Source organism: Polyodon spathula, chromosome 4 (genome assembly GCF_017654505.1).
Source record: "Polyodon spathula isolate WHYD16114869_AA chromosome 4, ASM1765450v1, whole genome shotgun sequence".
NCBI lineage: Eukaryota > Metazoa > Chordata > Actinopteri > Acipenseriformes > Polyodontidae > Polyodon > Polyodon spathula.
Window position 1 is genome coordinate 1,574,074 of NC_054537.1, and position 27,008 is coordinate 1,601,081.

General features: G+C 40.8%; 1 protein-coding gene across 1 annotated transcript; it reads right to left on the reverse strand.

Annotated features, from left to right (window-relative positions):
- Positions 1-17,168: 17,168 nt before the first annotated feature.
- Positions 17,169-26,439, reverse strand: LOC121314043 (nuclease EXOG, mitochondrial-like). Its single transcript, XM_041246828.1, has 6 exons — positions 26,246-26,439; positions 24,621-24,770; positions 23,038-23,177; positions 21,875-21,951; positions 21,599-21,713; positions 17,169-17,808 (listed from the first exon to the last, which is right to left on the reverse strand). Exons 1-6 carry the CDS (start codon positions 26,391-26,393, stop codon positions 17,356-17,358), a joined length of 1,083 nt encoding a protein of 360 aa, XP_041102762.1. The 5' UTR covers positions 26,394-26,439; the 3' UTR covers positions 17,169-17,355.
- Between the last annotated feature and the right edge of the window lie 569 nt (positions 26,440-27,008).

A 27,008-nucleotide genomic window follows, 5' to 3' on the forward strand; every position in this document is an offset into this window, starting at 1 on the left:
GGTCAGCATGGTCCCATACTGCTCTGTTATCTCCTTCCACATCACTGGGGTCAGCATGGTCCCATACTGCTCTGTTATCTCCTTCCACATCACTGGGGTCAGCATGGCCCCATACTGCTCTGTTATCTCCTTCCACATCACTGGGGTCAGCATGGCCCCATACTGCTCTGTTATCTCCTTCCACATCACTGGGGTCAGCATGGCCCCATACTGCTCTGTTATCTCCTTCCACATCGCTGGGGTCAGCATGGCCCCATACTGCTCTGTTATCTCCTTCCACATCACTGGGGTCAGCATGGCCCCATACTGCTCTGTTATCTCCTTCCACATCGCTGGGGTCAGCATGGCCCCATACTGCTCTGTTATCTCCTGGCATGGTCCCATACTGCTCTGATATCTCCTTCCACATCGCTGTGGTATCATACTGCTCTGTTATCTCCTTCCACATCACTGGGGTCAGCATGGTCCCATACTGCTCTGTTATCTCCTTCCACATCGCTGGGGTCAGCATGGCCCCATACTGCTCTGTTATCTCCTTCCACATCACTGGGGTCAGCATGGCCCCATACTGCTCTGTTATCTCCTTCCACATCGCTGTGGTCAGCATGGCCCCATACTGCTCTGTTATCTCCTTCACATCACTGGGGTCAGCATGGTCCCATACTGCTCTGTTATCTCCTTCCACATCACTGGGGTCAGCATGGCCCCATACTGCTCTGTTATCTCCTTCCACATCGCTGTGGTCAGCATGGCCCCATACTGCTCTGTTATCTCCATCCACATCACTGGGGTCAGCATGGTCCCATACTGCTCTGTTATCTCTTTCCACATCGCTGTGGTAAGCATGGCCCCATACTGCTCTGATATCTCCTTCCACATCGCTGTGGTCAGCATGGCCCCATACTGCTCTGTTACCTCCTTCCATATCGGTGGGGTCAGTGTGGCCCTATACTGCTCTGTTACCTCCTTCCATATTGGTGGGGTCAGTGTGGCCCTATACTGCTCTGTTGTCTCCATCCACATCACTGGGGTCAGTGTGGTCCCATACTGCTCTGATATCTCCTTTCACATCACTGGGGTCAGAGTGGTCCCATACTGCTCTGTTATCTCGTTCCAAATCACTGGGGTCACTGTAGTCCCATATTGCTCTTATCTCCTTAAATCTTCTGTACAAAACAGCACTTTAAATAGCAGCGTTCCATTGGTGAAGCTGCCAGGGGGAGCAGGGTCTGGCATCCCCCTGACAGGAAGCTACAGATAGGGTCCAAGTCACTCAGTGCCCTGAAAACACCAGCGGAGGCAGGCAACATTCTACAATGCAAAACATCCTGTCACATCAGCTCCCTAGAGCCCCAGACAGGGTGCAGTCATTGGTTTAATGGCATCTCACATTTCCACAGCTGTTCTGAAAACTCGAAAGGATTCACCGCAACCCTTGTTGCTTCCGTTGAATGCTGCAGCTTAGTGGCTGTTGAAAAACTGCTCTGTTATCTCCTTTCACATCACTGGGGTGAGCATGGTCCCATACTGCTCTGTTATCTCCTTTCACATCGCTGGGATCAGCATGGCCGCATACTGCTGTGTTATCTCCTTCCACATCACTGGGGTCAGCATGGCCTCATACTGCTCTGTTATCTCCTTCCACATCGCTGGGGTCAGCATGGCCCCATACTGCTCTGTTATCTCCTTCCACATCGCTGGGGTCAGCATGGCCCCATACTGCTCTGTTATCTCCTTCCACATCGCTGGGGTCAGCATGGCCCCATACTGCTCTGTTATCTCCTTCCACATCACTGGGGTCAGCATGGCCTCATACTGCTCTGTTATCTCCTTCCACATCGCTGGGGTCAGCATGGCCCCATACTGCTCTGTTATCTCCTTCCACATCGCTGGGGTCAGCATGGCCCCATACTGCTCTGTTATCTCCTTCCACATCGCTGGGGTCAGCATGGTATCATACTGCTCTGTTATCTCCTTCCACATCGCTGGGGTCAGCATGGCCCCATACTGCTCTGTTATCTCCTTCCACATCGCTGGGGTCAGCATGGCCCCATACTGCTCTGTTATCTCCTTCCACATCGCTGGGGTCAGCATGGCCCCATACTGCTCTGTTATCTCCTTCCACATCGCTGGGGTCAGCATGGCCCCATACTGCTCTGTTATCTCCTTCCACATCGCTGGGGTCAGCATGGCCCCATGCTGCTCTTTTATCTCCTTCCACATCACTGGGGTCAGCATGCTCTCATACAGCTCTGTTACCTCCTTCCACATCACTGGGGTCAGCATGGCCCCATACTGCTCTGTTATCTCCTTCCACATCGATGGGGTCAGCATGGTATCATACTGCTCTGTTCTCTCCTTCACATCGCTGGGGTCAGCATGGCCCCATACTGCTCTGTTATCTCCTTCCACATCACTGGGGTCAGCATAGACTCATACTGCTCTGTTATCTCCTTCCACATCGCTGGGGTCAGCATGGCCTCATACTGCTCTGTTATCTCCTTCCACATTGCTCGGGTTAGCACAGTAGTAGCTAGTAGTAGTAGTTGTAGTGGAAGTTCTGTACAGCTAATGTCTCTACTCTCATCTGCCAGCAGAGAGAACCACTTAGCATTTCTGCAATTAAGTAGAATGCCGTGATCAATTTGCATGCTGCACAGGTCAATTACTTAGTTTTGTATTCTGTGGCTGTTGTACTTGGCGTCACCTGCCTCTTGCAATTGCTTTCAAAGCTGAATTACTGTGTTCTGCATATTCCTGGTGCACTTTATTCAAATCAGTAATTATGGACTTTTGCTTGTTATCACAAACAAGTTACAATTGAAGCAGCACGTTGTTGAGTACTCAGATGGGGTTGTGGTGTAAGGTGTTTAATGAGGACTTTCTTAGCGTTGCTCCAGTCCACAAGAGAATTAATCTGGGACTTGCCATTGTTTTCCAAAAGTACTACAGAAGGGCACCACCTATCCTTTCTTTTCTTATTGTGAAAAGCACTTCATTTTATTGAGTTGGATGCTGTTTTAAGTACATCTGCACTAACAAGACCAATATCCTGTACTTCGGATAACGCAGTACTCACTTTCAATACTGCTAAAGTATTTTCGGCGTTTAAAACTCCACCACTGCTAGTGCCAGATGGTTACTCATATTTTCAGCTCATATTTTCAGCCTGATCAAAATCATCATCAGATATGTCTATCAGGAGGATGTGTGGTCCAGTGGTTAAAGAAAACGACTTGTAACCAGGAGGTCCCCACTTCAAATCCCTTAGCCACTGACTCATTGTGTGACCCTGAGCAAGTCACTTAACCTCCTTGTGCTCTGTCTTTCAGGTGAGCTGTTGTTGTAAGTGACTCTGCAACTGATGCATAGTTCACACACCCTAGTCTTGTATCTTGTAAAGTGCTCTGTAATGATGGTCCACTAAGAAAGGCACTATATAAAGATTATTATCTGCTTCTTTTTGCTCAATACTATCACTAATAAAAAAAAAAGTGTATATCAATATCAGGCAGGTTATCTGAAACACAGAAAAATATAATAACAGAATTGCAATATCAAATATAGACATTAAAATGTATATACATATGAAAAGCAATAACTTACTTATTGGCGCTTTGCTTCACAATATCCCTGGAGAAAAACAAGGTCTTATATTATTTCACTATTCCATCATCAGCCTCCTCAAAACGGAAATATTTCTCTACTTCACTGCACAGACTTACCAGCCAATTTGGAAGTGACTGAATCATCAGCTGCTCTGCGTGTGAATGCTGACTCACACCACCTCTAAAACATATTAAGCATGGTGCCGTGCCGAATTTTGCATTATTGTGTGGTATGTTTTGGTGTTTTAAAAGTACATCTCATTATTAATACCAAAAGTTCACATTTTAAAAATACATTAATAATAGTGGAAGCCAATTTGTAATGAACCACAAAGACATGTGCAAAACAGATGGTCAATAGTGCTTAATGCATCATGCAAATGTGATATTATTATTATTATTATTATTATTATTATTATTATTATTATTTATTATTATTATTATTATTATCATACACAGTGGTGGCACGATACCCATGTATAATAAGATTAAAAAATAAACTGTTATCTAGTTGTTATTCTGAATTCTCAAACAGTTCTTTCTGTTATGGATGTCACCATGTATTCTAACAAGTAATACACACCAGAACTGTACATGTGAGGCTGTGATTCTATCTCGGGTTTGTGGGAACATCCATTTTATGTCCTTGATAGAATTGCAGCCTCATTATGCACAGCTGGGTGGACATTATTATTAGTATTAGTAGTATTATTATTCTGCAGACAACAATTATTAAAATGTTCAATTAATTGTATTAGTTTTTGATTCCTAAATATAAAGGATAGTGTTCAAAAGTTTGGAAATACCAAATGATTTACAGCAAGACTAGGGGTGGGATTGTATTGTCCATCTTTCCTCACTTACTTACCAAATACAGTAGTATCTCTGAATAGATAACTGTCTCCTCTTTAAAAATATGCAAGGGATTTTAATGAGCAATCAGTCTCACAAGTTCAGTGGTACCCAAAATATGATTCATTAACTAACAATGCTGAATGACTGGCGGCATCATTTGTTCTCTATATCTTTTTAAAAACATTATCCGCTATGGAAATCAGAGCCAGTACTTCTCAGTTTGGTAAGAGAAGTGTCAGACTGTAGATGGGAAGGATTGAAAGCTGTGGAAACGGCGGTGTAGTGGCGCCACACTGTGTATTCTGCAGACATTCCTCTTCACATGGCTGCCTGCATTCACTCATTTACTGACAGGGAATGCTTGTAAACCAGAGAGTTGTTGCGGTCTGCTGCTTTACATCATCGACACAGTTTCATAATATTACAATTGGTACCTCTTTAAGACCCTATTGTGGGTGTTCTCTATATGATTATTTATCAGGCTTACTAACCACAGAAAAAAAAAAAAAAGATTTTCTGAACTAAGATGGGGAAGTGCAGCTGGAATTTCTGTCCACTCAGAAACGTGTTTTATATCGAGATTCTCAATGTTTCTGACGCAGTGAAGTTTACAATTACATTCACCCACATTTTAAATAACTGACTCCAGAAATGCAGCTTGAAAAAGTGGTTGAAAAGTAGATGAGTTGGTTAGCCTGGTGAATAATGATCTGAACACAGAAATGGTTGAGAACACGCATAGTAAGAAAATAAACAGGTGTGACATGAAATGCACCCTTTTAAAAGATGCCATCTGACAAGAGGTGTGTCTTCCAAAAATGCTCAAATATTTCCTATGAAATCAATCGACTCCCTTATCAATAATATGTGACAAGTTCTATATTGTTTAATAGAGTAATAGCAGATGCAATTGTGCAAGCATGCTGGGTCTTTATATTATGAGTGTGAAGTGGTCATGCTCTAACGTGCGAGCGTGGTGACAACATTTCTGAAATGTCGTGAGCCATTGCCTCTCCTTGTCTTTTGTCATGCAGAACACCAGATACAGAGTGCTGAAATTTCATTTTTAGTTCTTGCAACCGGATCAAAAAATATAAAATCTTGAACATCGACCCCAGTTCCTGCTGCACCATTTCTGGATCTAAACAAGATCAACATTTGTCACACTTTATGAGGCAAAGCAGACTATTTAATTCAAAACAGCTTGATGTTTCAGGTAAATATTCATTAATGTTGTGTTGTAAAAGGGTAAATCAGTATGCTGACAATTTCAATGCATGACTCGAACACCAGCACGTTCTTCCAAATCAGTGCATTCATTTTAAAATGTTATTTTTAAAGGGTCTATATTTTCCACTTCGGGCAAACTGCTGACTCCTTAGTGAAGCTTCAAGACTGTTAAAGCAAAATAACATGCTCACTGCATCTAGGTGCTGCCTCCCTTGTTCTTCCTATTTTTACTGTTCTTCAAAGCAATTTTGATGTTTTTTATAATGTCTTAATGAACTACAGAATTGCTCCTGAAATAATTTCACTGTCTGCCTCTCTTAAAAGAAAATCTCAATTTTCCTTCTGTACATTATAATGGACCCTTGTCCCAAAAAGCTTTGAAAGTGTCTGATTTGATTGATATTAAAAAGTAGGCTGCAGGGTTCTGAAAAAAGATAGCGTTACACGTCTCCATGTGTTGCTAGATCTGTTTATATAACAAAGTGGCTTGCAGTCTCAGGTGTAGCGGTGATGCAGTGCACAACAATCACAGACAAGCAGGCTTTTATTTCGCTCCTGGTCGGTTTGAAACCATTAAATAATAAAACCTGGCAATGCACAGCAATGTATAGTTGCACAGGTAAAAACCACAAGGTTCAGTCACGAAACAATAATGACGCACACACAACACAGACACCATCACTAATCCAAAGTGAGTGCTTGTCGTGCAAGTGGTGAAATACACGCTAGGGTGAACTGTGGTGAAATGCAGTCCGGGGCTTAGAGCTGGCTTCAGTGCGACAGCTCCCGGGTATTTAGCCGTCTCATAATGACAAGCAGTACTATTATTAAGACAGACAAAACAACACAAAACACTCACGTTCTTTTATACTCCTTCAACGGTCCTTCTGTAACAATAACAAAGGAACAGTTCACTTTGCCACATCCCCTTTCATACCGTCAGTCACGCCCCCTTTGGTAGCGAGTGCAATCGCTTTTCCTCCAATCCGCGAGCCCTCACAGGTCAGGAGGAAGATTTATGACCAGGATTCACTCTCCCTCTACCACAATAACGTCCCTGTAATTTTTCTCTTCATTATTAATATCCTGACAACTTTTTACGCTTACAGGTTTAAAGTCTGTTTCAAAGCTCTTTTCAAAATGTCTGCTCTAGTGCACTGGGGCTTGACCTCTGTCCTCTAAATCAGTGCAGGAAGAGCGGAAAAAAAAAGAAAACGTAACAAGAGCTCTGGCTTTTCTGTTCTGCACCATATCATGGATCATTATTGTTGTTACCTGTGTGACAATGTGGGCAACAGTCCTGACACTATCAATGCACTAGAGCGGGCATTTTGAAAAGATCTAGTGGCACGTACTGCATCTAAACAGTAATGTACAATGTAGAATGTAATCTGGGTATTTGGAACTAATACTAGTAAACATGGTCTCATCTTATTCTTATAGCGTAATAAAATAGTTAAGCCTGTGTTTATTTCCATTTCAAACCCTTACATCCTGGCTAAATTCCACATCCCAAGACTCTCAATCATGACCTGGGATCAACTGTAGAAACTGTATATATGTACATGTACCTTAGATCCCATTCCCACTTCACTTTTAAAAGAAGAATATCCAAAAGTAAATACCAGTTTTAAATATTGTCAACAGCTCTTTTTCATCAAGTATTGTTCCTAATTCATTCAACACAGCAGTAACAAAACCTTTGCTCAAGAAGCCTACCCTCGACACCAATGTGCTTAATAACTACAGACTTGTATCCAATCTTTATTTTTTACCCAAGGTCTTAGAAAGAGCGGTGGCAGAGCAGATTTACAGATTTCTTGCTGCACAGAACATTGCTGAGAAACTTCAGTCTGGTTTTAGGCTGTATCATCGCACTGGGACGGCATTAATTCCAGTGGTAATTGATATGTTGTGCTCCTCTGATGTGGGCTCACCTTCGCTTCTTGTTTTACTAGCTTTAAGTGCAGCTTTGAACACCATTGATCACTCTGTTTGAATTGATCGCCTTGAAAATATTCTGGCTCCGCTCCTATCTCTCGAACAGGTTTCAGTTTGTTAAAATTGAGGAGGAGACCTCTTTATCAAAGGTTTCGTGTGGGGGTCCCCCAGGGTTTGATTCTTGACCCATTCTGTTTTCTCGTTATATGCTACCCTTGGGTAATATTATTTTAGATATGGTGTTCACTGTTACACTGATGATACTCAGCTTGTTCACAGTCAAGTTTCTTCTTAAAAAAAAAGTAAGCTTGATTTGAAAGCAGTCTTTAAGTTAAATACAGGTATTCCAATCTAACTGAAACTGAATAGAGGCGTAAAGGTTTTACTGTAACAGGAAAACTGTTAAGTCTAAAAATTAGACAATTCAGTGCAAATTGTCACCTAATTAACAACCATTGGTAAATTCATGAAGCTACAAGCCCTTATTAGTAGACTTACTGAAAGAGGCCCCGTGCTTTTGCCTGCATGAGCGAGGTAGATAACGGATAAGGGAAAATGAATCCTGACATCCAAAGCAGGATTTGCTGGTCAAGCGCTGTCTTCAATTCAAGGTTTTGTATAAACTGTTTTTCATGAACGAGAAATACTATATAGCACAAGGAAACAGAGTTAAGGGTCTTACTCTCATTACCTCAATATGTTATTGTGGAAAAGTGCTCAAGCGAGTGCCGGTGTAGGAAATGCAGCAGTGTGGAAGGAACAGACAGACAGCTAGTTCCCAGTGTAAGGGTGTTTACTGAGTTAACAATGGCCAGAGCTTGACAGCAAACAACTGTACGTAATAAATGTTATAAAGTGGTACCGCGGCGTGTATCATTTTGTTTGTAATCCCTGGGTTTGACCCGTAACCTAAAAGTCCAGTTTACACTGATACATAATACAAAACACATATACTCTTCCTACAGGGAGTGAATTAGTGCTCGTGGTGCAAAGACAGTTTTCTCTGTGAAAGGGAAGTGCTGGTGTCCGGGTTTAATGCTGGCCTGTGGTGACAGCTCTGGATAGATGTTCGTAGTCTTAGAAAACAGACAAACAGTTAATTAGACAAACTAACAAAACACTCATGTTTCTTATAACACAGGGTCTCCTTTTAGGCTGTTTCTAACCATGTACAAAAGGAACAGTTTACTTTCACTATTTCCCCTATTTATACCCTCCCTCATGACCCCTTGGTTAACGAGAGCATCCGCTCCTCCAATCCGCGAATGTCACCCTGTTTCCCATCCAGGTCATTGAGTTTGGCATTGTGTGCCCAGAGGAAAATCCGACATAAGATTGGTCTACAAAGGAACAGATTACTTTGCTCTTCCCCTATTTTATACCCTCCCTCATGACCCCTTGGTTAACGAGAGCATCCGCTCCTCCAATCCGCGAATGTCACCCTGTTTCCCATCCAGGTCATTGAGTTTGGGTACCGTAGCTCCACCCCTTTTCTAGATGGCTGACTTCCACCTACCCATGGGAATAAATTGTCATGCCATTTAGTCCAGGGTACTCTGTTCCCTTTACACAGTGCCCTCACAGGTCGGGAGGGAGATCTAATTGATTTAGTTATAAACAACCAGAAAAAGCCTTACATGTTTTTTGCAAATGTAAAACTAAAAATTCCCTGCAGCATAAAAAATCTGTGTTTATCCGTATTATTCCACAGCAAATACATTCCTAGGATCCCTAGTTACTCTTCTGTTGTAAATCGTACGTGCTGTCAAACTTGTAAAGGCACTGGATTGCCCAGATTGCCTATTAGCTGGGATCCGACGTGGTCTGTAATCACTCAATCCATTTTTAAGCATTTAATAAACCGAAGGAGTACTGATACTACTCTGATTCATTAAAACTTCTAATTTGAATGGGTCTGTGTGAGTTTCTTCATTACTTAAAAGTTGTCTGGATAGATTGTAAAACAGTGCACGACAAATCCACTTACAGGAATCCAAAACACTGTGTCCTCCTTAAACATCTCCTGACTTTAAGAGTGTGCTCAGAGTATAAAAGATGTATGTGGAATCTGACTATATATTATATGATATATATATTATATATCTATATATATAGTATATTATATATATATATTATATATAGTACACACATTGTCAGTTAACTGGTAGGCTCAGTGACTGTAACCCTTTAGTCATGTTGCTTCTATATACAGTACTTTTCATGTTATTTTGGAACCATGTTTCAGTCAAAACACAAAGCTGAAACTGGGTCAGACTGTATGTAAGCAAACTCACCCATCCCTTGATGCCCTGTCTAATTGGTAAACTATACCCAGAGGACTAAAGCAGCGCTTCTGCCAGCTGTTCCGGTGATTCATTGCGTTTCTTAAATAAATATTACACGTGAAACAAAAGCAGACATCTGGGTGTATAGCACTCACATTGAATCTAAGTGAGACGTCCTAAAATGCACATTATAAACAGGGATGTGTTATTTAAGATGCACAATTATACCTTGCATATCATTATTTATGTTAATATTCAGATATGCATAATAACACTGTAATGTGTGACTCCACATGTGTTTATTAAGTAACACTATGTAAATAAATAGACACAATGTAAAGTGTAGGCCTTTTTTCTGGGCTGTAAAGTTGCATTGTGAATCTCCTCATGCTTTTGCTCTACACATAGGATAGATGCCCTTGTTTTCTTCACTTCACTGCCGAGGGCGATTCCTGCAATAAGCAGCGCACGTGTGTACTGGTGGGGGCTGGATGTCTGCTTGTTTTCAGCTCGCTGTGCTCGTTCAGGAGACTGGGAGCTGCTTGAGCTGCTGGGGAATCACTTCATTCTAAGTCAGCTGTTTGTTGTTTTACTTTTTTTTGCTTTACTTTTCTTGCAAGATTTTTCAGGTACCCGTTTGCAGAAAAATGTACTTAAAACCAGGGCAACGTTCCTGTTATGAGAAATGAGATTTAAAATCAATTGTTGCCACTTGTCACGTTTGCTTTTAGTTTAGCTGGGCATTGCCAGTGGCTTGAAACGAGTCAAGTGGTACAGCGACGAGTACAGCAGTGTGTGGGATCTCAGAACTGCTTCTTGCTGTTGAAATGTGAGACAGGTTGTGCTGAACTTGCATGCAGAGCATATTCAGAACATACAGTGACACAGCTTTTGAGCCAGCAACAGTGAATTAGGCACAATAACATGACGTGATTCCAGTGAAATGGTTACTATTCCAACACATGTAGAAGGCAACTAGAAGCATTTGCCACTGACCTTTCAAAGAATAATGGGCTTCAGGGCTTGGGCTCATTTATTAGGTTACATTAATACAAAGTATAACGATTGTAAAAGTCTCTAAAGATCTGCTGAGGCAGTATTATGTTTTTTTTTTTTTTATGGAAGCAATTTAAAATATAGTGTATGATTCCAAAAGAAGTAAATTGCTCTGAATGCCCAGTGGGAAACTGTCATTTAGCAATCATTTAGTTAATAAGAGGCATTCAACATTTTGGAAAATAAGAGTGACACTGTTTAGTTTAACATCAAACATTGGTAATAAATAACTTGCGAAGCACCTATTTCAGATAGGAAGACATAAAAAATGTATGAATGCATTTAACAACATGTAAAGGTAATTTAGTCTCCAATTCATTTAATGGCACATATGTACCATATATTTTTGGTACAAATACATTATATTAAAAGAGGTTACTGCTTAAGACAATTTTATATATATATCACCAGTGCATTGCCGCTGGTAGTAAAGACATTCCTAGTCTGCTCATGTATCCTGCTGCCTGCTTAAATCAAATGTTCTCGTCTGTTTGTGTGTGTGCACGTGTAGCGTGAAACTTACTAGAAGAAATGATTGAAGTTCACCAAAATGTATCTGCTTGGTTCCACGATACGCTATCGGGATTGCTATTTGAGGGGCGAGGGAGACCTCTTGTGGCTGAAATATGCAATTATCTAATTTGGGGTGGGAAGTGCTGACTTGCTTTAAGCTTTAGTTGGAAATCTGCTCTTGCCTAAGATGGAAAGAGAAATAACTGCTGTATGAAGTGCCTGTTCAAAACAGTTTTTTGTTTATCAGGAATAAATACTGACTGAACCTGCCGCCCTGTGTTGGTGTGATTGCTTGAGAAGTCATAGCAAGCCGGAGTGAGATCAGACCGGTTACAGGAGCACTGCCCAGCTATACCTTCCCACTCGACACTGCACACCTCCTTAATGACGTGCTTCCATGTCAACACATTACACCCACTGGAACTCACGCCCTCATGCCAACTAGAACACTAGATATCAGTTCCAATACTGCCATTTAATAATGCAAGAAATCACAAACACTTTCAATGGACTTTTTATTTGATTTTTACTCACAGTAGCAGCAAAACTGTTCTCAATTCTTGATGGTTTTGCTATTGATCTTGTTGCGATTCATAAGAATTAAAGCCCTGTTATATTGAAACTCTAGTGCATTACAAGCTCAGAGGTAACGTGATGCCGCACTTCATGTCCGCTAGAAAATGAATCTGCTGCTGCTGGTAGACAGATCACTGAGTACTTTACACTTTACATGTAGTAATGTCAATGCCCTGTATAATTATTATAAATAATAAAAGCTCTTCTATTAATATAGCAGTCTCCTGTGTTGTGAAGCATGGTTTACGTATTCTCTCTGCGCTGTTTTTTCTTGCTCTGTGTTACTGCTGCTCGACACGGTCGACACTTCTACAGTCGAGACGGAGCCTTGCGGTGATGCAAGTGAATTCTGAGAGGGATTGTTGCTTGGCCCTGATTGGATAGCAAATTCCTCAACCTAATCAGCAATGATTGGCTGGGCGCTGACACTGCGCCACTAAACGCACTTTCGCTGGGTTTTTATTTTGATCAGAATCGCACTTTTGGAGAAGCCACGCCACATGTATTTACTAAGTAACTACAATGTAAATATACAGTAGAGAAACTTAATGTAAAGTGTTACTATTTGTGCAAATCCAGGCATGAACTTCCATAGGTCCTACTTATAAACAGAAGTCAAAGGGGAGAGAAAAAACAAATACTTCCCTCATACCTCCTATCATGACCCGATATGCTGGTTTCCCCCAGTATGGCAAAGGGTATGTAAAAACACACGAAGATCAACAGCCCAACAATAAGTAAGGTGTATCAATAAGGACTGTTTCTCCAAAGCAATAAGGAAGGTGTATCAATAAGGACTGTTTATCCAAAGCAATAAAGAAGGTGTATCAATAAGGACTGTTTATCCAAAGCAGTAAGGAAGGTGTATCAATAAGGACTGTTTATCCACAGCAGTAAGGAAGGTGTAACAATAAGGACCGTTGTATCAATAAGGACAGTTGTATCAATAAGGAATGTTTCTCCAAAGCAATAAGGACAATTGTCAGGCTAAGATGAGAGTTAAGGACGTGTTCTTGCATCTCGTTATTGTTTTATTACCCCATTAGCTATGAAGGAATCTGTGTGAAAGGGTCACTGATCTTCCTTACAGGCACACCCAATGTATGGCTGCTTTGCTCATTCCCATCCAGTTTACCATGCATTCTGTTACTCGGGCCTGTGGGTATAGAGTGCACTTGTGGTAATAAAGAGCATCTTGGTAACTGAATCAAATGGAACTCACAACACTTAAGAGCATGGTATAAAGAAAAGTTAATTCTGCAGAAAAAGAATGACTATATGAACATAATTTAGATCCATTTTTTAAAATCATGTCATCAAAGAGACTATAACATGAGACTGTAAGTGTGTACCAGAAGCCATAACAGGAAGTACAGTATTTCATGTAAAATTTCAAAATGTCAGTTGCCAATTTGTGTCAGTTTTAATAAAGTATATGGAAAACTCCAAAGCAGTGGTGTACAATTCAATATGTTAACGTAACATGATTCAGCAGCTTTCATTCCACTTCATGAAGTAAAATGAGTTACTTTTATATGGGATGCAACACGTTTGACCAGAGCTGTAAGTTTAGCTGTGCTGTGTGCAGGACCAGCAGAGCTGTAAGTTTAGCTGTGCTGTGTGCAGGACCAGCAGAGCTGTAAGTTTAGCTGTGCTGTGTGCAGGACCAGCAGAGCTGTAAGTTTAGCTGTGCTGTGTGCAGGACCAGCAGAGCTGTGAGTTTAGCTGTGCTGTGTGCAGGACCAGCAGAGCTGTGAGTTTAGGTGTGTTGTGTGCAGGACCAGCAGAGCTGTAAGTTTAGCTGTGTTGTGAGCAGGAGCAGCAGAGCTGTAAGTTCAGCTGTGCTGTGTGCAGGACCAGCAGAGCTGTAAGCTCAAAACTGAGCTCTGGTCCAACAGCGACTCTCAACCTGCAAACCACAGAGCTTAGTTCAATGTCTAGAACTCAGTTCAGAGGTCTGCACATGGTTACTGAGGATTCAGCTCTGCTATCAAAGTGAAGAAACCAACTCACTTTCTGCTGTGCTAAAATAACCAAGCTTTGTCCACATCACTGAAGTCATCTACCAGGGAGAGTGCATCACATATTCCCCACTTAAAAGCAGCTCATCATCAAAGGACTGGAATTAAGATTTTAGATACTAATTGTTATTTATTCAGCTGCTTTCATTTGAAGCCAATTTAATTGATTAACAGTGACTTCCATGCAAGTAATTTGTTGCCACTGGGAGCTCACTGTAACAGATTAATGCTGATTGCAATTTTCATCAGTGATGTGCTGCAATTAATTAAAAGGGAATTGGAATTGGGAATTGATTTTAAAAAGGAAATGAAATTGACCCCAACACTGCAGAAAGGCATTGCAGATATCAAGAAAGCAACAATGGCCTTCTGCCTGCAGCAGCTTGCAAGCAGTGCTGGCCAAGAGCAAGTCATATAGTGCATATTCCAGACCCTGACTGCAACAGACAAGTGACAGGATGGCCAATACAGCAACTGCCAGCAATAGGGGCTGTCAGTCGGTCTGCAGTTACTGGTAGTTTAACAGGTAAGAAGTATGCTCTCCAGTACCGTGTAAAAGCAGTGTTTCATCTGGATTACCGGGGATTAACTGCATGAACTCCAGCGGATGGATGGATGGATTTGGCTTCAGTGCTACGGTTCAATAGAGGTCCTGACCAGGGTTTGCAATCAGTGTTTTCTGTCAAACGCACGAGCCTGGCTGTTTCTCTGTGCTGTACCGGTGCCAGTCTAGCTGCTACACAATCAACATGCTTGTCTTAGCAAGCCCTCTCTTCTGCCTCTATACTGCAGCATTATCTAGCGCACTGTTGGCATCCCTATTGGTAAGCCACAGGCTTTGTTTGGATTCCAGTAAAGCTCATTAACCCATTAAGTGCCACTGTCCTCATTTGAAGACAGGCTACTTTGTAATTTTTTTTGAGCATTTTTAACTGGCAACTACCTAGTCAAGGTTGGTGGTGACCTATAGAAAGAGATACAGAAGTGACATAGCTTGTCATGCACTTGAACTGAGTCACCAGCACCCTACACTAGATAAAGCTGGAGAGGAGCATTGTCTTGCCCTGGGGAGCCACACACCATAGCTCCAGTGTAGAAAACAGAAGTTCATCTCCCTCACACAAATGATGCATTGATTCAATTTGTACAACCCTACCATACATTACAAATCACGGTCAGCCAGTTATTACTGGCTAAATTGTTCTTTGGTTTTGAAGTTGTCTCTGATCTGAAGAGGCTGTCTGCGGTGCTAATCTGAAAAGTGATGATACATGCTGGGCAGTAGTGGATGTGGTGTTCAATTGCTTTCAAGATAATAAGCACATTAGATGTTTTGCAGCGTGCAGTTTTTTCCAATGCATACGCAGTGCACTTACGATGGTCCATAATAGTTTGTCATGTTTTTCTACCCACTTTACAGTACCTCTTTTTTTACTTGCCTCTACTTTTCCATGCATTCTCTATGATGAAGTATATTTTGCTATGCTTTAACAATGCTTTATACTGCAGCCAGTGTTTTTACTAAAACATGCAGAGAACAAGTGACCTGAGAGAACAACTTGTTTTCAGAGCCTGCAGGAAGCAGGACTGACCTGCTCACTGCAATAGGAGTAGCATGCCATTTATTACAGTAACGTTACCGTCACTTGGAAAATGAATGAATGAATAAATAGCCTATGCAAAATGACTAGGAACACTGGTTCTGACCTCAGCTCACAACCTGTGGTCTTCGGATTTCATTTACTGTATACAATTACCATGGCAGTACGCATTATACAAACACTTTAAACAGCATTTTAACAGTGTCTAAAATAAAAACAATTGCAACAAATCTAAAACTCGAGTAAGAACAATCGGTGCATCTCCTGACTTAGAGGTGCACCTGCTACAACAGATGCACCTCTTGACTCATCAGGGTGCACCGGAAAAAACGAAGATGCTTATTGATTTGAATCAAACACTGATCGTTTTCTCAATGCTAACACAATGAGTCTCTCTTAATAATAAGAGAAAGACACGGGATAATGCATTCGCTTTGAAAACACCTTCCCCGGTTTTTGATGACCTCTTCTGAAAAGTGTGTGCAAGAGTTTGCACCTCATTACCATTAATGTATTGTAAAAAAAAAAAAAAAAAAGCCACACAAGAAAAATGACTTGTGTTTGATAAACATTTAAAACATGTTCCTGGAGGCAGAAGATTGCGCTCCAGCAGGCAGCACAAACCAGACACTGAAAGTGTGCCATCGACCAAGGGAACCCTTACACACTACAGAGACCAAAGAAACTGCTCAATTCAGGTGATATACTAGACCAAGATCAGAGCTCTATTACTATCATAACCTTATATACAGTACAGCTCTGTGCTGCACTTCAGACTAATATACTACTTCCAAGAAAGGAGTCTCTCAGTACACAGAGAAGGCCTGTGCAATGGTGTTAGTGTACCATGTAATTATATCAGGTAACACTATGCTGTCCACAGTCATTCCCACGTCATTACAGAGCAGTTACCATGTAAGAGTAGCGACCCTCAGCACCTGCAGCTACACTGTACATGTCATATAACATGAAGAGCTTCTGAATCAATACGCGCTGTGCATGACCTACTGTAAGCACCTGCAGCTTTAAAAGCACATTACCAGCAATTGATAAACCAATAGAATTTTCAAAACATTAATAGCCTTGAAAAACTTTCTTTGTAGCATACCAAAACCACAATGCTTTTGGCTTTTTGGATGGTGAAATTCAAAGTTTCAATGTGATGTCTGCATTGGGAAGTGTCAGCGTCTGTCTCCCTCTCTCATTGTGTTCACACTGGAACAATCTATTTGGAACTACAGGGACAGAGATGGCTCCTATTCCATCACAGATTCTACAAAACTACCAATTGACCAAATCAACAAGTTACAATGCTCGTTTCAGTGCCCAAGTCAAAGAATACAAGTCACTATCAATGTGACTTCTTCAATAAAAAAATACTTCTGTACAGATAAAATGTAATGGTAATCTAAAAAAGACAAAATATGAAAAATGTGATGCAAACCAGCTAGAACAGCTCTGAAGAACCACAAAGGATGTAACTTGGGCATAACTTAGCCTTTAATAAAAGAGAAGTTTGAGAACTGCAGACTGTCTCTGGACTGGACACAAATTAAAAAAAAAAACATTAACAATAAAATGTGCTCTACAGAATCAACACTCAGACCCTTGCAGTTCAGAATTCATGTGCTGACAGCTTGTGCCCTTCTGCAGTGTCCAGCTTTGCTAATCATCCAGACTTGTCTTCCCGGCTCCCGGCACCCGCCAGCTCCTTCTTCTTAGTTTCGTACAGACTGAGGAGATAAGCATCCGGTTCAATGGCCAGCCCCTTCAGCTCAGACATGGCTTTCTCCAGCTTGGGCAGAGTCCTGGCGCTGCTCACCTTGCGGCTGGTTATATAGAGAGTGAACTCCTTGAAGCCCATCAGCTTGCAGGTGTCTGCTTCGCAGATGTTCTGGACTGGTTGGGTCTTATCTAGTAGGGGGAAGAAGCTCAGCCCACTCATCTTCTCCAGGTCTACAAGACTCACCTGGAACTCTGTCAGTGGACGGTCAAAGCCTATTGGTTTGTTGGGCACCACAAAGCCCCCCAGTGCTAAGGGCTCAGAAGAAGTGTCACTCCTTTGTGCCAGAATGACTTTGTAAAGGTGTGTGGGTACTGCCACATTACCTTTCCCAATCACCTAGCAATGAAAGAGGAGGACAGTCATCAATCACCTAGCAATGAAAGAGGAGGACAGTCATTAAAAGGGTTTAGTTCTAGAAACAAACCGCTACATCAAACCTTGTTTAGGTTAAACTGCATACTCAGAGCATCACGCACGTAAGGGCCATTGAACAACTGACGGAAGGGTTAGTGATGAGTTAGTGAAGTCAAATTGACCTGCATCACTGAAATGGCCAGGAAAAGAAAGAGCAGCTGTAAAACAGATAAGTTTCATTGGACACCAGTAACGGAACTTAACCCTTTCAGTCCTAGCAGTCTCCCACCTTCTCTTAGCACTGTACGTTAACATCTGCCCTCAGAAATCCTGTAGGAGCCTCTTGGGACTCTTAGGACCCAGTCTGAGGCAGTGTAGAAATAGAAGTAAAAATGTTTATCCTGTTGTCATGCATACTTAATAAAAGGACTACACAGAAATAATTCAGGACTGAGAGGGTCCTCAAAATACCCTCTACTGGTGCAACTGAAAACCACCATGAGACACCAACTTAGCAGCGAGGTGGTGTTCTGATAAAAACCCTTTGTGAATGCTGCACTTTACATTCTAACAGCAGGGCCAATAGCACTGCACTGCCTTCATATGAGCACTGGGATATTCAAACTCAACACTGATCTGTAAAGTGCTATACTGCCCTCTGGAGACAAAATGGGGCAACTGACATTTACCTTCAAAACTCATTTTATTTTAATTTTTTTACAATTAAGAAGCTCTAAGAAACCAAGCAAACCTTGTTGTTGTGAAGTTACGGTTTCAGTAATTGCAATCCTACAAGTTGGGCAGATGTTTCAGCATAAAATGTACAATATGTACTTACTGAGCACGCATTAAACACAAATACATACAAGTCTCTGCACAGAGCTGCACCTAGAATTCACACATGCAGTTTATTAAAGGAAAGCATTAAACAAACAAAGAAAGCAAGCACTGTTCTTTAGGTAATCGGGTGAGGTAATTATTCCCCAAGTAAGGCAGTTCAAAATACTTGCCATGTCAAAAGCACGGTTTTACTGTATAAAAATACAGTAAATAAAACAATTTCTACAGTAGAAACTTAGTTGCAGGAAGGACCAGTCAAGGGTTGGTTCTTGTTTTATACCATTACAATGATCTTATTACTCTAAGAAATGGTGCCTTTGTGCTGGCAGCTTCTAAATATGGTCCATTGAGTCAGAGGGCAAAACAACAATGTAAAACAATCATGGAACTGCTGCTAGTGCAACAAGTCATTTCTTGCTAGTTTTAAAATATTTACATTTTTGACTTTAATATTCAGGCAAGTTTCACACTTGCTTTGGATAAGGTACATTATTTTCATCTTTAACCAGGGCTGGCAGTGCGCAGAATGGAGGGGAGAGTATATGCAAACAGCTTAATTACCTTACAATTCAGGTGCGTGCCTGTAAACTAAGATTAAACTATTGTCATTATTTATACACAAATAAGCTTACTTGACTTGAACAACGTCTCAAGCAAATTCCTACTTGGTTTGCTTTAATGAGTCGTACACAGAAAGCTTCAATATGAAAGCTGAAAATTAATTTAAAAAAGAACAAGTTTTTAATGAAAATCAAAACATTTCTAAAGTAAAAAAGGGGATTCTGTTATTTTGCAATACCACGGCTTCAGAGTATTACCAGCGCTTAACAGCAGTAACATTTTACTTAGAGTTGATTTGAACTTAAACCCGTTCATGACCCTGCAGCAACACAAGCCTACTAACACCCTTGTTTAAAACAAACACATAAATATCTGTCTGAATATCATTAACAGAGAATAAAACAAACTAAACTAACAATTACTTAGCCTGTATTTAATGAATCTTTTTATTTTTTTTGTAGTATCCAAACTGCCCAGCATCTTCTGTTGCAGTCACACTGCTGAAAACGTAGTGCAGAGCGGACTATTCTGAGTCAAACCAATGTTAGTGTGGGGGGCCGTTTCATTGTGGGGTTTTATTTATTCATTTTTAATGTTGGATTTATGGCGTCTTATGAATGAATACTAGTTTTTTTCCATATTTTAAACCGTTTACAGGCAAAACCCTAACAAAACATAGAATAATAGTGTTTGCACAGTGCAAAAAAAGCAAAGTGGCAAAATAGACAGCTTGCCTCCCCTGTGCTCTATGGGTCAGGAGCCTAGGGTCTCAATCAAGTTCAAAAGGAGAAAAATATACTAATATAGTCCGTGCGAAAGCATTACAGTTCCCCCCACCACAGATTTTTTTTGGCGTTTCTACACTAATCATATGAATGAGCCTGGAAGAAGCCATTTAGACAGAATTCAGTCAACAGACGGAGCTCTTTCACCCATGTATCAAAGTAAAGTGCATTACAGTGACTGATTATGTGAAATAAGTTCAAGACACAGGTAACAATGTGAGACATACAGACTGTTGGAGCAGGAGTCCCAGTTCACAATAGTGGCAGACAGGACTCCATGGCAGCCAGCCATTCTGATTGATGCCATTAGGAAAGCTGGAGGCAATGTGTTTGTTTTGGAAGCAATAATGGATGAATCCCCTGCCCACTAGTCTAGGGATTATGTGCATTTCCATGGCAGAGTAGCTGCACTGAATCCAGTCTCAGTTATCAGAACAGAATGGAAAACAATCTGCAGTTATACCATGACAGATCTGGAGACCATTAGGAGGATAACATTAAACAAGTACAAAGCTTTTTGTATTGCGACATACTGCAGTTTTATTAACACCAGAAGCGCTAAGCCAGTCAGTTTGACTGTTTTGGGTTTTAAAATTTAAATTACTCTGCGTTCCGGTATGTAATGTGCATGCCCGTTCATGACTTATCCTAAATAAATGCATTAGATATTCTGACAGCATTTGAGCCGCATATTCACAGAAATTGATAATTATCTATACTGGCCTGTCACAAAGACGGCTGTAATGTGGGACGTCAGACCAGAACCAGGAACCAAAAAATAAACAGAGGTGGAGTTGGGAGGAGCTGAGCGATTGGTTTCGCTCAGCATTTAAAAATGAACAGACAGAAAATAAAAGGTTGTAAAGACAAACAAAACACAGGACACGGCACTTTCGCCAAAATAGAGACAAACAAAACGGACGACACAGACAAACACGGTGAGCTGATATTTAACTATTACTATGATTATTACCTCCGTCTCCAATCCTGTTCTACACTCACCGAACACACAACCCCGAGTGAGTGAAAACATGCTGCTTTTATGCAGCTGTACCGAGACTTGAATGCTAATCACATGAATTAATAAAGTGCAATTTCCCGTGCTCGCACATTATTACATTTACCTGCACTTGAAGTGCTGTGCAATCCTTGTGTCTAAATACAAATATACATTGTAAACACTCGTGTTACACAGACCCATTTATATCCTGTGTATCAATGACTATACACCAACATTAACAACACATAACACAAAATATACACAGGGGTGGGCAACATTCCCACATGGCCATACAGTACATATTGGTAAATCAACAGATGTCAACAACAGTCTATTTTCTTTATTAACTGGTAGTAAAATAAATGCTTTGACTCTGAAGAGGCAAATGGGGAAATTCAAAAAGTCTTTTACTCCAAAGTTTCATTAGAGCCACCTTATCAGAAAAGAGAAAGAAAATGTTAAAAAAAAAAAAGAAAAATATTCAAAACTGAAAATAAACAACATCAAGAACAAACCACATTCTTTTGAGGTTTCCTCACTTTCAGCTGTGGGTCCAACAAGAAACAAAAAATATAAAACAAATGACCTGGTAGGTGACTGCTTTCTTCCCATCACTCCCCACTTCTGGCAAGGTCAAAGGTCCTGAAATGATCCACACATTGTCAAACCTCTCTGTCAGCTCCCGGCAGTACATTTCCAGCCTGTAAAAAAAACACACCCAGCACAAATCTAACCGACTGTCTGTAGGTCAAAGCAAATTATGACCCATCAAAACTTAACTCTGCACCAAAACATTTCAAAGTAGTTTTACAAGCTCTTCCCTTTCTATCAGTACAACAAAGCTACAAAGAGCAGCGCTTACCTGTTCCAGAATCCTGCATTGTTTTCAAAGTTTTGTGGCACGATGTTAGACAGGTAAAATGTTTCTGCCATCGATTGCTATTGATTTAAAACAAAAAGATTTTAAAAATGAATTCTCTTAAGAAAACAGACACTTTTTAATCTTTATGCAAGCAAAAATGTAAACGTAGTTAGTGTCTCTAGCAAATCTGAACCCTGACAGTCCAAACTGGCCTATTATAATGATAATCACATGCATGTTGCAACGGCTGTAGAAACCCAGTTTTATAATTCTATGACAGGTATGTTAAACATTTACACAAAGTTATTGTTGTTTTCTAAAGAAATCCAAGGAATTAAAAACATAAAACAGCATTTTTATAGAAACTTTATGAAATTCAAAGACAAATCGTTTCCACTCTATGTATGTAAGGCTTTCTTAATGTTCAAAAGGTCTGTCAAAGACTTGCTGTGGAAAAGTTTGTCCTTCAGATTGAAGACATTGAGAAAGCCTAACAGTGAAGTCAAACCATTCACCACTGAAATGTACAAAGTTCTTTAGAGTATTTCTCTATTACGATTAGTAACTCTGAACAGAGTAGCAAATACCTAACCTGAACAGGGTCTCAAAGGGTTTGGATCAGAGTTGAGTACAACTGCATTCCAATCTTACAAATGCACATGCAAATACAAATACGTGCACCTTAGCTGCTTTTAATTACAAATGCAATTGAGACTTCACATACATACATACACATATATATATATATATATATATATATAGATCTCTCTCTCTCTCGCTCTCATATATATATATATATTTTATACACGTTTTTATATATATATATATAAACTTAAACGCCTCGCCAATAACTGCAAAAGAAACAAAACCTGGAAGCTTTTCTCTCTCAATTCAAACAGCCTCCTGTAATCAGGTTTGTCATATAATCAGTTAAGAGTTCTGAAATGACTTCAAACACTTGTAAGTTCTCAATTAACTCTGCAATTACTTAAATAGTCACACTTGCTAAATGCATTTGTCAAATACATTCTGCCAAACGCAAATACTTTGCAACTATATTAAAACACAGTGATCTCATTTAGACACACTTGCACTTGAACTCAACGCTGGCTGGGATCAGCCCTTACAGACTGCGTATGAAGAGATGGATAACCCTACTGTACCCCTGAGCACTTGTTGTCCCCGGCTGGAGCCATGTGCCCCCGAGACCAGCCGCTCCCCAGGTAGTCCTCATTCACAGCCGTGAAGAGAAGAGGGACATGGGGATCAGGCTTAAACCTGCAGTGCTTCCGATCAGCCTTTCCTGCAACATAAGTTCACAATGAACACTGGACTGGATCACTGGTGCAAACCAACATTCGAGAACACAAGAACAAAAACACAAGAACACAAGAAAGGTTACAAACGAGAGGAGGCCATTTGGTCCATCTTGTTCGTTTGGTTGTTAGTAGCTTATTGATCCCAGAATCTCATCAAGCAGCTTCTTGAAGGATCCCTGGGTGTCAGCTTCAACAACATTACTGGGGACTTGGTTCCCCTGGTCCTTGTCTCTTTGTACCCCCAAGGGAGTGAATATCTGTTCCACCAGTGAACATTTGTTGCCCCTGCATGCTTCTGTTATTTTTACTTGTATGTAAATGATGCATGTGGAATGCCAGTATATGGGAGTAATGTTTGAAGGCTGTTCTCATGTATTACTGTAGGCGAGACTGGACTTGTCAGAGGGCTCCAGATGGTACAAGTTTAGGGTTAGGATTATGGTTAGGGCAAGTGGTCTTAAAATGAAGTATAATATTTTGCAAAGAAAGACTACTTTTAATACAAAACAATAAGGGGGGTACAAATATTCAGATGGGGAAACAATATTCCTGAATATTGGTTCCTAGGGGAATGAATATTCGGTCCTGTGGGAACATATATTCTGTGACACTGCCACCCTCATTTAAATGTATTTGTATTGCATGTTACAAGAGGGTCAATAAACCCCAGCAGGATTGATACAGGTTAAATAAAGGGGGGAGCATTCTGATCCGAAACTGTTCAGATCATTACAATACAGCCGTTGGGAAACATGTTACTCTGCAGCACAACCTGACCATGTGAGCGTATCTTATATTGTATGGGGTCTATTTCAATTATCAACAGCTGCCATTTCACTCAATCAAGGTAGATACGAGGGTCGAGTAAGCAATAAGACCCGACAGGGCGGGCAGTATTGGGCAACAGCGGCCTGCCCAAGGACGTAATGAGGCCCGTCACAGGCGAAGGTCCTTATAGCCCCTGAAAGGTTCTGTGTTTCCCACAACGCCCACCCTGGAGGGTCTTATTGCACTTAGAAAATAGGCAACCATTACGAGAGAAAAAAAAAAAAAGACAGAAACAAGTTTTGTGGTTTAAATTAGGTGGCTCAAGGATATCTGTCCAGTGAAAAGGCGCTAATGCCGGTATTTTATTTCTATTGAAAGTTAATGTACACTCCTGCCAAGGGTACTAGCCATTAAGATGCCAGGAAATAAAAAGTCAGTTTTTCTAACAAACATCATCTTTCATGAGTAACTTCAAAGCGATCAATCACAATTCTAAGGCAAAACTACAACTAATCAAGTAGAAAAACGTGATGGCCTGGCATCTTCTGGAAATGATACGCCAGTTACAAAGATTAAACGGAATAGTTGAAAACTCTTTTATAAAACTGAAAATAAATACACTGTAAGAGAAATGAATATTGCATTTCACCGTTACTTACCAAACAACTTTTCATGGGAGATGTGTTCCAACACCCACCTCGGTATTCTTTTGGTCTGATCATAGGATAACGTGTGGTTTGAGTAATATCGAATTTCTGCACCTGTCAATGGCAGGCCATATCGACAAAGCTCTCGATCTTCCAGTGCTTCTATAAAATTACAAAAATAAAGTTTTATACCAACATGTTTTAAAAATATTTTCTTAAAGTTGTAGGATTGCAATGTTTTGTTGCATACGGCTCGTTCACAGCTTGTATTAACATTGTTCTGACAGCATTGTGTACAGCAGAGGTACTCTATTTTAGTGAAGGTCCACAATTCTTGGCTACAGCAAGGCCAAGGTCCCGAGCACACTGTCATCCCCATACCAACAAACAAACACTGAGCTACACAAATCTCATTTTTACACGTTGTTGGTTTGAGAGTTCATCACTAGGTTTAAAGAGGTTTTGGGAGAATCAAAAGTCTCGTTTTCACTGGTCTGCATTCTTTACTGACTTGTTACTGCGTGAGTTCTTTCCCTGCCATAAGCATAGCATTGTTTAACTACTGTGTCTGTGTTAGTAGAGCCAAACGTGTTTCACCATTGCAAAAGCAAAGCAGATTGTAGCAAATATAAATAACAAGAAACAAACGAACTGAGAGAAATCCCTGTGCTTTTTCTTTCAAGTGAATAAATACTCGCAGTAAGTGTGAGAAGGCAGATTTGCATCAGTCAGGGCAGAACGCTGATATTAATATTAATAATGTTCGTGTTGGAGAACGAATATCCGCACACATAATGTGTTCTGCAGATGCTTAAGGCAGGAAACATTTGAACTGCACGTGTTGGAAGCCTGCCATGGATCGTGACAACTTTAATGACCAATACAATCGGCAATGTCATTGCTCACAAATAGCACTTTTTGGTGGCTCTATCGTGACCGGGGTTCCGTTGCGCTACTGTTTGCAAAGTGAAGTTTAATACCCACGAGTAGTACAGTAGGCTTTCCCTGAGTCAGCAATAACACAAATGCGTGTTGACTCGTGTGTGTTTTTAAAAATATTATATGTTTTATCGATAATATTTTTTAAGCGGTTTGGAAAATCTCCTTAATAAAAACGGGCTGTAGCACCGGTCCTCGTCATTGCTGTCCTGGTCTTTGTGAAGTGCGACTTTCTAAACTCTTACCATAGGTATAAAAATGCTATCTTAACTGTATCTGTTTTATCAGCCACAGAGAAGGGACTGAGTTTCACTATATTTGCGTTCACTTGTACATTTTGTTTCATTCATAGCTCGCACTGACTATCTGCTACTTACTATCACAGCGAAACCTACTGTACTGAAAAACGGACAGCATTTCCGAGGTGAATGCCAGTAAAAACACAGATCAGCATGACTTGGCGGTCCGCCTATTCAGTACCCCTGAGTACAGCTTCACAGAGATTGCACCGTGCATGTTTGAAAGGGCAGTAATAATAATAAAAAGGGTAACACAACGTCTCTTTAGTTTAACGCATATCTGAAGTATTGCAAGTAATATATTACGTTAATGTAAATAATAGGGTGTTGTGTCATACACCAGTCAGTGAGTTTGGCGCTCTTTTATATGCATTGTTTACTTTGATCTCGTCTTCTTACCACTGCCGTCCTCCTCTGGAAACTGAGCGCAGTCTGTGCGCTGATAAAGACGCAGCGCTGTGGCACATGATGCAGTCGAGACAGCAGCACCCCAAACAAACCCGCCGAGAAACCCGGAGCGAAACAGCGGCCTCCAGCCCGCAGACATGCCCACACTTCACTGGCTGCATCACACTGTGACACACAGCAGCGGAATGAAGTTACCAACCAACGAAGAGAAAATGAAAAAGAAAGTGCCGTGGCTGCTGAAAACAAACGTAACACATACTGTGACTGACATCTGGTGGTGACTGGCCTTTCCTACACTCAAATTACTCGACGATAGAAACACTATGTTTTGCTGAAAGTGTAACATTACGAGCTTGGTTTTGCACCTGAACTTTACTTTGAATATGGATTAGTGAATTTGGCTGGCTCCTTCCACGCCTGTGTATCAATACAGATTTTCATTTTCTTGAAATAATTGACAGTTATTTCATTCAGTGTGTGCGTTGCCAGATCCAATATTTATGTTGAATTTGTTGAAGTATATACTGGCAGGTGTTTCATTGCCTGCAAGCTTTGCCAGTTTCAATAACAGTTTTAATGTTGTTCAAATATTGGCTGTTACTCAGTCAGGTCCTGGATCATTTCACCTCAGCAGAGTCTTCAGGACAACAGGGGAAGCAGACTCTTCAATTGAAAGTGATCTTGATGGCTGCAACTAGCAAGCCAGTTAATCAAACTGCACATCTGTGCACACCTCCCCACTATACTGTACCAG

Coding starts and splice junctions, on each gene's coding strand:
- LOC121314043 (XM_041246828.1), bottom strand. CDS start 26,393: ATGTCTGCGGGCTGGAGGCCGCTGTTTCGCTCCGGGTTTCTCGGCGGG. Junction 21,952..23,037: donor GGGACAACAAGTGCTCAGGG/GTACAGTAGGGT, acceptor TTAAATCAATAG/CAATCGATGGCAGAAACATT. Junction 17,809..21,598: donor AGAAAGCAGTCACCTACCAG/GTCATTTGTTTT, acceptor TTTCATTGCTAG/GTGATTGGGAAAGGTAATGT.